Source organism: Protopterus annectens, chromosome 3.part0 (assembly GCF_019279795.1).
Source record: "Protopterus annectens isolate FY-2018-M chromosome 3.part0, PAN1.0, whole genome shotgun sequence".
Classification (NCBI taxonomy): Eukaryota; Metazoa; Chordata; order Ceratodontiformes; family Protopteridae; genus Protopterus; species Protopterus annectens.
Window position 1 is genome coordinate 177,922,488 of NC_056731.1, and position 13,775 is coordinate 177,936,262.

General features: G+C 49.4%; 1 protein-coding gene across 1 annotated transcript in view; it reads left to right on the forward strand.

The window, feature by feature from the left end:
- Nucleotides 1–13,775, forward strand: part of SACM1L (SAC1 like phosphatidylinositide phosphatase) — a 1,643,742-nt gene that overhangs the window by 1,008,837 nt on the left and 621,130 nt on the right. The window contains exon 12 of the mRNA XM_044065524.1: nt 3,071–3,169. Coding sequence (XP_043921459.1) covers nt 3,071–3,169 — 99 coding nt within the window. The remainder of the gene's footprint in view (nt 1–3,070; nt 3,170–13,775) is intronic.

Sequence of the window (13,775 nt, forward strand, 5' to 3'; positions counted from 1 at the left end):
TTATGCCTAAAATAGTGTCCAGTGTGGCTCTTAACCAAGCCATCCATCTGCCAACCTTTTACCCAAATCCACAGAACAAAGGGGAGAGAATTTTGCATTCTTTGGATGTACACAGACAGCTTAGATTCTACTTGGATAGAACCAAAGCTTTCAGGAAGACAGAGCAATTACTAGTGGCATATGCTGCAGGAACACAAGGAAAGCCTATCTCAAAGCAGACTATTTCTAAGCGGTTAGGCCACTGCATTCGTTTCTGCTACTTACACCATGGCAAACCAGTGCCTAAGGACATTAGGCCTCATTCCACCAGAGCTGCAGCCACCTCAGCAGCCTTTCTCAGGGGAGTACCAACCAGAGACATTTTTAGAGGCGGCTACTTGGAGTTCAGTGCACACCTTTAACAAAGCATTATCATCTGCCACTCTACTCTAAATCCAGGGCAGGCTTTGCCACTGCAGTTCTGCAGGGCCTAATAGCCGCTCCTACTGCTGTCTAGTTCCAGTCTCCCAACCATAGCTTTGGAACTGTACCCAAATGTAATGACTGCAACAGTGAAACACGAAGATCATAGTACAGTTGTGTACACTTACCATAAATGTAGATGTTCGAGTGTATTCACTGTTGCAGTCCAGGGTACCCACCCGCCTTCCCCCTTTTTTCTTTTGGATCTGATCTTTCCTTCTCTGATTTATACTACCTATGTGGTGTATTTGCTTATAGAAGAAGGTAAAATTTATATTGGTGTATTTCTGAATATATATATAAAGTTTGACTACCCTTTTTGGGGGCACCTGACATCTGGGGCAAGAAAAACTGAAAGAAATGGTGTCGGCTGCATCTTTTATACCCATGATGACCTGACGTCATGGAAGAGGAGACAGCAACCGATGCAGGACCTCAAGACTTTGGAATTCAGGCCGACTGAGGGCAATCTGCCAGCAGATTACCCAAATGTAATGACTGCAACAGTGAATACACTCGAACATCTACATTTATGGTAAGTGTACACAACTGTACTGTAAGCGGCACCTATCCCAGTTAAACTGTGAAGAGAAACTAAAAGAACTCTTAGAAAAAACAGCTTGAGCTTTAGCCAATGTCTACCGCTCAGAAATAGCAACAGTATATTCCTTGCCAAAGAGCCATCACTTCTGGCCCTCAGAAACAGCATCCTGACCAAAACCAAATGAAAAGTTAAGATAAGCTCACCAGCTTAAATATAAACCCCTGTGTCACTAGATGGATTGCAAACTGGCTCAAGGACATAACCCACATGGTTAGAATTGCTGGAGCCGTGTCAGACTCCAAACCAGTTACAAGTGGTGTCCCACAAGGCTCAGTCCTGGGACCTCTCTTGTTCGGTATATATTTCTCGGAGGTACAGGCCAACACGGAAGGACTGTGGCTGACCAAGTTTGCAGATGACTGCAAACTGGGCGCCATAATCGACTCTCCAGCCTACACAAGCATCCTCCAAAAGGGCCTCATAGAAACAGACAACTGGTGCCAGAGCCATGGCCTCAAGCTAAATGCCAAAAAGTGTATAGTCATCCCCTTTGGCAAAAACAAAGCGCCCACAAATTACCACATAGATGGTAATCCATTAAGTACAGAAGAAGTAATTAGGGACCTGGGGATGCAAGTTGATAGCAATCTCTCATTTGGCAACCACGTGGCCAAAGTGGTTAGAAAAACATTTTATATAGCCCACCTAATCATGAAGGGATTCACATCTAGATCAGGGGAGGTCATTGTGCCTCTTTACTCATCCCTCATCAGGCCCATAATTGAGTACAATGCCCCTTTTAGGATGTACCTTACCAGACACCTGCAGCAACTGGAAAGACCCCAAAAGTACCTCACCAAGAGGATCAAAGGGCTCAAACAGATGCCATATGTTGCCCGGTTAAAGAAACTCCAGCTCTACTCAGTGGCATACCGCCTGTTCAGAGGCGATCTGTGCCTGACGTATAAAGCCATGTCCAACCCAGAATTAATGGACATGCTGCACCTCAGAAAATCCAAATCCCATCGAGCTACGCTCGAGAGACTTGAACCTCAGCACTGAAATAAATAGGACATGCTGGAGGGACAGATTCATAACCCAGAGGCTCCCTTCACTCTGGAATAAAATCCCAGTCCAGGTTAGGCAGAGTCCCTCATTGTCTCTCTTCAAGAGGAATCTTGATGAGTGGATGGGAGGTCGTAGGTTTACCCCGGGTATCACTTCTGTGTCACTGTTAGACAGAGGCACAGTATACTAACCTCGAAAAAGGGCATAGCAAAATAAATTTAAAATGGGTGGCGAAAGCCAAACACATTCTGGCTAGGCTTATAAATGCCGTAGGGCAGATAGCCTAGTATGAACCTATGAACCTATAAAACACTGCAAGTAAATGCAAATAGGGAGATACACAGAGAAAACATTTGTCTTAATAGTAGACTAATACCGTGCTTTGATCTCAACTGTTTGTGTCCAGGCACTTACAGTATGACCAGTTTGTCTTTGATTCCCTGTAGGGAAACCAGTTTCATCTTTCAGAGCAGAATAATGAAACATACACTGTAAAGCTGCATGGACAAGTTCTTTGTAAAGGAAGATATTCTTTGCCATTTTAGGAGGAGAAAGAAATCAACAGAAGATTTGTAAAGAGCTATATGTATAGTTTTGTAGGACTGTTATTGAGTACTGGATCTTCTTGTGTGTAGTTACTGGAAGACAGGAAAGTAAAGTGAGCGCAGAACTCAAATTATCTGTATACAGAGAGTATAACGAGAAGAATTATTTAACACATTAATTCTGAGGACAGTAACCCCTTACCAAAGAAGCATAACCTCAGTTTGGGAATGTGGCGCAGCTCATGCTGCAGCACAGTAAACAAGTGATGTTAACTTTCACCTGTAATTTACAGTGATGATTATATTTATTAATTCTACTGATTTTTCTGTTTTTAACCACACTTTATATTTTGTTTGAGGAATATATGATAAACATATAATACAGAATAATAGCATTTCCTTTTACGTATGTGGTTATCACATAGTGAGAAGCTGTTTTGCCTTTTTTTAGGTACATAGCATTTGATTTCCACAAGGAATGCAGTCACATGAGGTGGGATCGGCTACAGATTCTAGTAGATCAAGTGGCACCACTACAAGATGAATTTGGGTAAGTCGTAAGCATTGTAGTGCTCTCTGTTTTTATGTAGTCCATTTGGACTGATTCAACATTCTTAAATAATACTGTAAACCTTGTATCTGAAATAGTTAACTCTGAGCCAGCAACTTTACAAGCATCTGCTCCGAGCTGCAAGCTCCTCCCCCTTATCCATAACCCATCACCATCTCCTGCCTTTCCTCAGATCTCGTTTGTCGCTTCCTGCATCAACAATCGTGGTCTCCGTAGCTCTGAGCCTTAGGGTTGCTGTAAGTGCCTTTTGGTATATTTTTGGGTGTAGTGAGAGTTTTCTCAGTTAGTTCCCTTTCCTCCCCCTAAATGCTTGTTTGTCGTTTAAAAAAAAAAATAGTTTTGTGAAGCAGTTGTATTGTAGGCCTTTCCCTTCCTATAGGTGTGAGTGTGGTCATAGTGTGTTGGGGTTTGGTAGGTGTGGCTGTGTGTATGTAAAATGTGTGATCAGCCTAAACCTACATTCAAAAAACGCATAGTGTGTGGCCATAAGCTTTCAGCGGCGGATGGTCACACACTGCGTGTTGATGTCTGGGCATTCCCCATTTTATCCATCCAATGCAGTGTGTGTGCTGGATTTAATTCGAGGACCCTGAAGGATAGGAAGGCCAAACTGGTGGCTAAAGGCCTGCTCCCTGCTTTCACGCTAGACTCTTCGGCCTCGTTTTCTGCAACTCCCACCCAGTCCCCCCCCCTCAGGCTGGGACTCTCCCTCCCGCTAGACCTGCTGAAGGGGATGCCAAAGGGTAAGACAAGAAAAAAGATATAGAGAGGAGAGACAGAGGAAAGAAAGGGATAGGCCCCGTAAATGGTCTCCAGATCAGGAGTCCTTCCCTAGCCCGCCTTCCAAGATATTGAGGCCTGTGTCTCCTCAGCTCCACTCCCCCAGATTCTCCCTGGAGAAGAAGCCTTCATCCAGATCTTCTCATCGACCAGCCAGATCTGAGCCGCTCGCTTCCTCGCGCTCGACTCGGAGTCTCTCTGAAATGGATATGGACAGGATGATGAGGAGATGTATTCGGACCCAAATCCAGATGGGAGTCTTGCCAGGTCCATCTCTCTCTGGAGGGGCGACCTCCATGCCCTTCTTTCATCTGATTTCTCCTTCCCTGATCCGGCCTGCCGTTTCGGAGTTTATGGATCCGAGGATCTTCAGAGCTGGGAATTCGGCGCCGATGGTTCCTCCAACCTCTACTCCAGCGATTACCTTGAGTTCCTCGGATCCGACCAGCTGTGTGGGCCGAGGATGGGGATTCTGACCCGAGGGGATGGAGGTGTCTTTGGCTCCGACTTTGTTGGATCTGAGCCGTTCCTTTGGAGCTCCAGCTACCCTAGCCTTGGCCCCAATCCTCAAGGTGGACCCGGGGAGAGCTTCCTCCTTGTTGGGTGCTAAAGAGGTGCGCTCTCCATCAGTGTTCGATGTGGTGGAGAGGGTTCTCTCCCAAGGATCAAGACCCCAGCCTATTTCCTTGGATTCCGCCCAGACTCCCTTGGATTCTGTAATGACTCCCTTCAGCTTGTCTCAAGGACAGCCCATGCTAGAGGAGCCCCAGGTGGTTCCCCTGGAGGAACCCCCCGCAGCTCACGAGCCCTCTTCACAGAGTCCCACTGAAGAGGGTCCTCGTAAGCACACATGCAAAAGGAGGCACCTGGACTCCCCTGAGTCCTTGACAGAAGGCACTGATTTAGATAGAGAAGGTTCCCCCAAGTCACCTCCTGAGGATGTCTCCTTTGGAGACATCATGGAGATCCTCTGCCAGAGGGGAGGTTTGTCAGCCCCAAAACCTTCTACGGATGAATCATTGTTCCTGGAGGCTTTTGGCATGGGCCCATCTACTTCCTCGGTGTCCCCGCCGGTAGATCCCTTGGTGGATCTTTTCACCACGCGGGTGTGGAAGGAGCTTGACACCATAGAGCCGATACCTAAATGCCCGGGCAAGGTCCTTCCTCCACCCTCTGACAGAAAGGCCTGGTATAAGGGATCCCCCAAGGATGCTATGGTAGTTGTAGCAGCCACCAAGAGGGAACTGGCTCATAAAAGTTCCTTGGTCCACCCTCCGGACAAGGAGTCCAGGACGGCGGATCGATTTGGGAAGTGAGTATATTCTTCAGTGATATTTTCCATCCGAGTGCTGAACTATTTGACACAGGTTATACAACTGCAGTGAGACCTAGTCACGGTGTTAGCTGAGTCGCCCCCAGAGTCTTTGTCGCAGGAGGGCAAGCGTCTGTTCTCTGGGAAAATGTCGAGACTGAAGTCAATATCAAACACGTCCATACACCTCCTTTCCCACTCTACAGAAGGAGCAGCTAGGGTGGCTGGGACCGGCATAGCTATGAGGCGACAAGCTTGGCTCAGACTGTGTCACTTTCCGGACCCCTTCAAGGTGTCTTTCACGAATGCTCCCTTTGATGGTTCTTCTCTTTTTGGGAGGACTGTATGTGACACCCTTGTCCAGAGTGAAAAAGATGGGAAGACCTTGTCTGCCATTAGAATCCACTTCTCTAGTCCTCAAAGATCCTTTTCCAGGAATCTGAGAGGGCAAAAGAAGTGGTTCCGGAAATCACAGTTTTCCTGACACTCTCAGGGCAACTCATCCCCTAGAGGCAGAGGGGGACATGACAGACGCCGGCCCCAGGAGGGGGAAATGATCTATCGGGATGGAGCGTGGAGGACCGGGTCCGATGTCCTCACAGTTGCCCTTTCCCCTACCTAAAGGGGGGAGCAGCTTTCAAGGAGCCCCCCACCGGATCGCCGCAGGATGGAGTCCGGCAAACCTCCGGTGAGAGACCAGTCTCCCCTTTTCGGAAGCCGAACCCCAGCTCCCTCGATCCGGGGCTCGGCCTCGGCCCCGGAGGTCGGGCCCGGCAGGGGGGGGGGGGGGGGGGGGGGGGGGGGGGGGGGGGGGGGGGGGGGGGGTGCTGGGGGGGGGGGGGGGGGGGGGGGGGGGGGGGGGGGGGGGGGGGGGGGGGGGGGGCGGGGGGGGGGGGGGGGGGCGGGGGGGGGGGGGGGGGGGGGGGGGGGGGGGGGGGCGGCGGGGGGGGGGGGGGGGGGGGGGGGGGGGGGGGGGGGGGGGGGGGGGGGGGGGGGGGGGAGGGGGGGGGGGGGGGGGGGGGGGGGGGGGGGGGGGAAAAAAAAAAAAAAAAAAAAAAAAAAAAAAAAAAAAAAAAAAAAAAAAAAAAAAAAAAAAAAAAAAAAAAAAAAAAAAAAAAAAAAAAAAAAAAAAAAAAAAAAAAAAAAAAAAAAAAAAAAAAAAAAAAAAAAAAAAAAAAAAAAAAAAAAAAAAAAAAAAAAAAAAAAAAAAAAAAAAAAAAAAAAAAAAAAAAAAAAAAAAAAAAAAAAAAAAAAAAAAAAAAAAAAAAAAAAAAAATTTTTTTGGACGTTCCAGGGGCCCAAAGGGGAAAACGGTTCATTTGCGCCGGCTTTTGTTTTGGGGGGGGGGCCCCCCCCCCCGGGGGGGGGAAAAAACCAATAAAAAATTCCTGTTTTTTTTTTTTCCAATTTTAAAGAAAACAGATTGAGTTGGGCTATTCTAATGCCATATGAGTGGTCTCTGAAACAGTCAATAGTGGAGGAGATATTCCTTGTGTGGGGACAGCCTTGCTGCGATCTCTTCACATCTCCTTCCAACGTGAAGTGCAACGAGCTTTTCGCTCTGATTCCCTCATCAGGGGATCCCCCCAGAGACGCTGTAGTCCATGCTTGGCCTCCCAGGTTACTGTACGCTTATCCCCTGTTACCACTCATTCCGAAGTTTCTTCAGAAAGCTTGTCGACTGGGGTGCAAAGTCATCCTCATTGCCCGGTTCTGGCCTCATCAAGTGTGGTTCCTCTTCCTCTGGTCTCATGTTCTAGCTCCTCCTTGGATTTTGGATCCCTGTCCGGATCTCATTTCTCATCCCTCGGGCACCTGTCCGCCCAACCTGGACAGCCTCAAGCTGACAGCTTTCTTGCTCCAGTTCCCTTGATTGCCAGGACTCCCAGTCTTTCGTCTTCAGTGAAAACTGTTCTGGCTGCATCTCATAAGGCTTTCACAAGGAAGATTTACCACAGTAAATGGAAGCGATTCTGTATTTGGGCTTCTCAGAGAAACTTGAATCCTTTTACAGCCCCTGTCTCTGCAGTGTTGGATTTCTTAGCCAGCATTTTTCAGCAAGGGGCTAGTTCCTCCACTGTGAAGGTGCAACTGGCAGCTATTTTGAATTTCCACATTGGCAAAAATATGAATGCCCTGGCCTCTTCTAGACTGTGTAAGGCTTTTCTTAAAGGCACCTTTCTTTTGCATCCTCCAGTTAAGGACTCTGTTCCTCCTTGAGACCTTACCTTTGTTCTCCAGGCTTTAGTTGCTCCCCCCTTTGAACTTGCAACATCAGTAGATTTGAAGTTTTTATCCTAGAAGACAGCCTTCCTAGTGGCCATTAGGTCGGCTAGAAGAGTTTCTGAGCTTCAGGCTTTGTCTGCCGTGCCCCCTTAATTGATCTTCCATAAGGACAGAGTTTCTGTCCGTACAAACCCTTCTTTCTTACCAAAAGTGGCTTCTGAATCAAACACTAATCAAACAATTAACCTGCCTGTTTTCTTTCCAGATTTTCAGAACAAGGGTGAATATAAACTGCATTTGCTAGATGTTCATGGACAACTTTATTTTTATTTAGAGAGAACAAAGCCCTTCCGTAAGTCTGACCAGTTGTTTGTGTCTTTTTCTAAGCCCTTTTTGGGTAGAGCCATCTTCAAGGTTTCCTTAGCTGGATGGATTACACTATGTATTTTGCAAATTTACAAAGACAAAGGATTGTCTCCACCTGGTCCTGTTAAAGCTCATTCTTACCAGATCTATGGCGAGTTCTGTTGCCTTTTGTTCTAGGGTCTCATTGGGTGACATTTGTGCGGCAGCAACTTGGACAAAGTCACATACCTTCATTTCTCATAAGTTGGATTTGATCTTCAGAGGGAGAGCATCCTTCGGCTCTGCAGTGCTCAGGAATATCCTTCCATGAGGGCCTCCCAGGAGTTTGAGTAGTTGGGGACTCTGTCCCACAGGTTGCAGATAAAATGAAGTTAACTACTTCAGATAAAGAAGTTATGTACTCACCATAACGTTCCATCTGAGTAGTTATACTATTTTTCTGCAACCTTCCCACCCTCCTTCCCCCAAACCTTCTCATGAGATTTTCATGTATGGTTTATGCTAAGTTGAGTTGCTGATTGGTTTGAGTTGTGGTAAACTTGATCTGAGGGAAGGCAGGAGGTGGTGATGGATTTTGGGTAAGGGGGAGGAGCTTGGAGCAGATGCTTGTAAAGTTGCCGACTTGGATCCGATATGGATCCAAATATCACAGGTTTCAGAAAAATGAAGTATAACTTCTCAGATGGAACGTTATGGTGAGTACATAATTAGAAGTTATGTACTCACCATAACGTTCCATCTGAGTAGGTGACTTCATTCGGATGCAACCTGTGGGTATCGGATCCGACCTCGGATCCGAGCCGGCAATTCAAAAGCTTAGGCTCTAGCTCCTCCCTCTTACCCATAACCCCGCCACGCCTGACTGACCTCAGATTGAGTTTGCCTCAAATACTGACCACAGTATACTAAAACAGCATAAATACTCGCTCTATAAAGGTCAGGGGATGGGATGGTTCATCGAAGTCACCTACTCAGATGGAACGTTATGGTGAGTACATAACTTCTAAATCTGAAGTAGGAAGACTTCATTGTCTCTGCAACCTGTGGGACAGAGTCCCTAGCTACCTGAATCTTGGGCCATCATGGAAGGATGTTCGAGCACCGCTGAGCCAAAGTATGCTCTTCCTCTAGAAACAACATCCACCTTGTAATGAGAAATAAAAGTATGAGGCGTAGGCCCAAGTAGCTGCCGCGCAGATATCATCCAGCGAAACACGGACTTAAAGGCGGCTGGCGAGAAACTGCCCTAGTAGAATGAGCCGAAACCCTCTTAGGAGCAGGTCTGCCTGAAGTGTCATATGCCTGCAAAATGCAATTAGCAATCCATTTAGACAGAGTGACTTTAGACACTGCTTTACCCAGAGCAAATTTAGCAAAGGAGACCAACAGCTGATCTGATTTCCTGTACAGCTGTCCTGTTAATATAAAACGTAATTGTCTATGAACATCCAATGCAATTTGTATTCCCCTTTGTTTGAATACTTGGGAAAAAAGACAGGCAAATTGATTGACTGGTTAATATTGGATTCAGAAGAGACCTTGGAAGAAAGATGGATTGGTCCTGAGGCACACCCTATCAGGAAGAAAGAAAGGTAAGGCGGTTTGACACAAAGAGCCTGAAGCTCAGACACCCTTCTGGCTGAAGTGATAGCTACCAGAAAGACAGTTTTCCAGGAAAGGAATTTTAAATCAGCAGAAGCTGCAGAAGGGAGGAGCAGTAAGGGCCTGCAGGACTAAAGACAAATCCCAAGGTACAACCTCCTTGACTGGAGGCCTCAAAAACTCCCTTGAGAAAGGATTTGCATAATTTCGCTGTCATAAGGAGCTGTGTCCTGTCCAATGTGATAATGCGATATAGCCAATTGTACTTTAATCGTGGAAGAACTGGCCTTGATGAAAGAGGTCTGTTAGAAATTCTAGCACCGCAGAGATAGGTGCTGAAAAGGATCCACCGTTCTCTGCCCTGCCCATATAGAGAACCTCTTCCATTTACTCCGATAAACCTGTCTGGTAGAAGGTTTATGAGCAGCCACCAAAATTGCTTTGACGGTGAAGAGATACCGAGTCCTAATTAAGGTTGGAATTGGAGCAGCCAAGCTGTCAACTTCAGGGTCCAGATTGGGAACTGGCATTCCCAGAGGGTGAGAGATGAGATCCGAATTGGATCCAGAATCCATGGTGGATTGATTTTGTGAGACCATACGAAGGGGAACCAAGGTTGTCGAGGCCAGAATGGGGCAATGAGAATCATTCTGCTCCCCAAACTGTTGGCTTTCTGCAGAAACCTCTGCATCAGAGGAAGTGGAGGGTAGGCATAAAGGAGACCGGGAGGCCAAGCATGCACCAGAGCATCCTCGAACTCCCTGGTGGGAAGTAGAGCGAAGAAATTGCATTTGGCGTTTGAGGAGAAGCAAAAGATCGCAACAGGGTTGCCCCCAAATGGCAAAAATCTTCTTCGCTACTTGAAGGTTTAGGGACCACTGGAGAAAGGATGGTGCCACTGAGCTTGTCGCAGGATGTTGGACTTTCCCGGAATGTCTATCAGAAAGCGTTTGGTGGAAATTGCCCATTCCCAGACTCTCATGGCCTCGACAAAGGGATAAGACCTGGTTCCTCCCTGCTTGTTGATATACCAGACCACGGACATGTTGTCTGTCTGAATCGCAATAGTCCCTGTATGTCATTTCCAGGACATTTACATGCAATGATGTCTCTGTGGGATTCCACGGCCTTGACAATCTTTCCCGCAGAATGCCCCCCACCCGAGGCAAGAAGCGTCGTGGTCACTGTGGCTCGGGAAATGCAGCGCAAAGGGTCTTCCTGCTAGGGGCCCGGAGAAAGAAGCCACCACAGAAGGAGTCCCTGCACGCTCTGCTGACCGCAATCGAGCCGCTTAGAGGCGAACAAAGAGGAGACCACTGAACTTGAAGGGTCCATTGAAGAACCATGCGTGGCGGGCATGCTAGAAAGCGGGATAGCTGCATGCATAGAACCTAGGGCCCTCAGGACCAAAGCTGCAGTTGGTGACGGTTGAAGGATTGCTGTCACATGACACCTCAGGCTGAAGGCTAGCATTGATCTGGTGTCTAGTCTTCCTCCTATGAAATCTATAATTTGAGTTGGATTCAGGAAAGATTTCTCCCAGTTGATCGTTATGCCCAGCCTTGGTGCTAGTTGAAGGAAGTAATCCCTGGCTGAGCACAGAAGATGCCTTGATGATGCAGTCAGGAGCCAGTCGTCCAGATGCGGAAAGACCTGTAATCCCTGGAGCCTCAGGTGGGCCGCTACCACCGCTAACACCTTAAACACCCTGGGGCTGAGGTGAGACCAAAGGGAGGACCCTGAACTGATAGTGACTGGCTCCCAGCCGGCGAAGAAACCTCCTGGATCGCCTGTCCATCCGAATGTGGTACGCATCCTTGAGGTTCATGGAACACATCCAGTCGTTCTCCCTCAAAAGGAGTATAGATTGCAGGGTGACCATCGGAACTTTTGCTTGGTTACTGACAGGTTCAACAGGGAAAGGTCTAAAATTGGTCTTAAGTCCCCGTCTTCTTTGGCACCAAAAGAACCTGGAGTAAAACCCTAATCCGGCTTGATCTGGGGGCCGCTGGATGGCTCTTTTCCAGCAGCCGCCGATTAGAGCTGCGGCCTCCCTTTGGTCGGGTGGAACATCTGGGAGGCTGAGAGATTTGGGAATCTTGATTAGGGTATTGAATATCCTCTGGATATGAGTGAAGCACCAACTGTCTGTTGTTATGGACTCCCAGAAGTCAGGTGCATCGAACGCCCCGACTGCCTCCAGAGGCGGACAGCCGGGCAACCCTTCAGGGCTGCTGCGTGGGTCTCTCAGAGAAGGGTTCTCTGGACCCAAAATTGCCAGGAGCCCCCTGCCTCTGGCACGGCGACCTCCGTCCTCCTCTGCCACGGAAGGACTGGTTATCCGGAGCAGGTTGGGACTGCCTGCGACTTCGGAACCACATCTTCTTCTGTCCCTTTTGGTTCTTAGAGAAGGACCTCTGGGGAGCTGAGAAGCGGACTCCGGCAGACAGCGTCTTCCCGTCCTTTCGCTCTGGACAAGTGTCTGAACAGTCTTGCCAAACAAGGCAGAACCATCGAAAGGGGCATTAGCGAAGGTCGCCTTAAAGGGCTCAGCAAAATCACAATGGCGGAGCCAGGCCTGTCGCCTCATGACAAGGCCTGCTCCGCTGGCTCTAGCGGCTCCCTCAGTAGCATGAGACAGCAGCCGCATAGATGTATTGGATACAGATCTGAGAGTGGCCATTCGTGGAATAAACCTGCTTATCCTCACTCGAGATGGACTCAGGGAGATGCAGCGTATTCTTTAATCAGATCTCGCTGCATCCTAATGACATAGCCATGTAGTTCAGGGGCTCTCAAGGAGAAGGTCGCTGAACTAAACACTCGCTTCCCAATTCGATCCATCGAGCAGGACTCACTTGCCCGGAGGATGGGCGGAGGGACTTCGCCTGGGCCAATTCCCTCTCCGGGCTGCAGCCATCATCATGGCATCTACTGGGGACCCTTACTCCAGTGGGTGCGGTCTGATGGAGGAGAAAGAATGCGGTCCAGGCTTGGGATAGGCTCAATGGTGTCCGGATCCTTCCACGCCCTGATAGATATAAGATCTACCAGGGGTCAGCAGGAGGACACCCAAGAGGTAGAAGGGCCCGCCTCGAATGCCTCCAAGAACACAGACTCGTCCAAGAAGCCTTGGGGGCAGACCACCCCGATCCTTAACATCTCCATGATGTCTCCAAATGAGGCGTCCTCAGGGGTGACCTAGGAGCCTTCCCTTCATCCAAGTCCGTGTCTTCAGTAGCGGACTCAGGAGTCCATGTGCCTCCTCTTGCACTTGCGCTTCCGGTACTTCGCCGGGGGCTGTCCGAGGAGTACTCTTCAGCAGATGGATGTTCCAAGGGAACCACCCAGGACATCGAGGCGGGCTGTCCCTGGGACCGGCTGGTGGGGCCTGGCCCAACTGCAATGGAGTGCGGGATGGAGCCGTGGCAGGGACCGGGGTCCGGATGACCTCGACAGTGCCCTTTCCAACGCGTTGAAAGCCGAGGCCAGCTTCTCTAAGCCCTGAGAGCCGGCCCCACTCGGATCCGGCGTGCGGATCGGAGTCGGGCCGAAACCGTCGGATCCGAGAGACCAGTGTGCTCCGACCTGGACGGGCCGAAGACACACCAGCTCCCTCGGATCCGGCTCGGCCCTCGGCTCCGAGAGGTCGTCAGTACCAAGCACTCAAGGGATGGGGCGGATCCGAGGTGCGCCGACCAATCGGATCCACCCGGATCCAAATCTGCAGCGCAAAGCTCGAACCCGTGGTATGGGTGGAGAAGGAGCTACGGCGAAAAAGGGGTGAAGCCCCTCCCGGTTGGGGGCTAGGAGCACTCCCATTTGCATTTGGGCCTGGATGAATTTCCTCATCATCCGGTCCATATCAGCTTAAGCTCATCGAAAGGTCGATCTAGGAGGCCACGGCGGACCTAGAGAACCCTCGGTGACCTCCTGGAAGGGCTAGCCTCCTCCTCCTCGGGTCCAGGAGAGCCGAGGGGAGTGGAGCCGAGGAGGAGGAAGCTAGAAGGCACAGGGGAAGCCCGGCTTAGATGGAGGAGCCGAGCTGGAAGCCGGCTGTCCTCTTGTGGTGTGCCTCTCCTCTCTGTCTCTCCCTAAAATCCTTCCCCTCCGGCATTTTAAGGGAGTTGAGTCCCAGAGGAGGGAGAACTGACAGCAACAAGTTGCTGACTGGAGGCAGAGGCGAAGCAGTATCTGGGGGTAAAAGACCCGCCAGCACTAACCGACCTCCGTTCCCTTAAAGCCGGGGTTGAACCCTGCACAAATGGTACAACCAGAAGACAGGTGTTCAACCCCAAG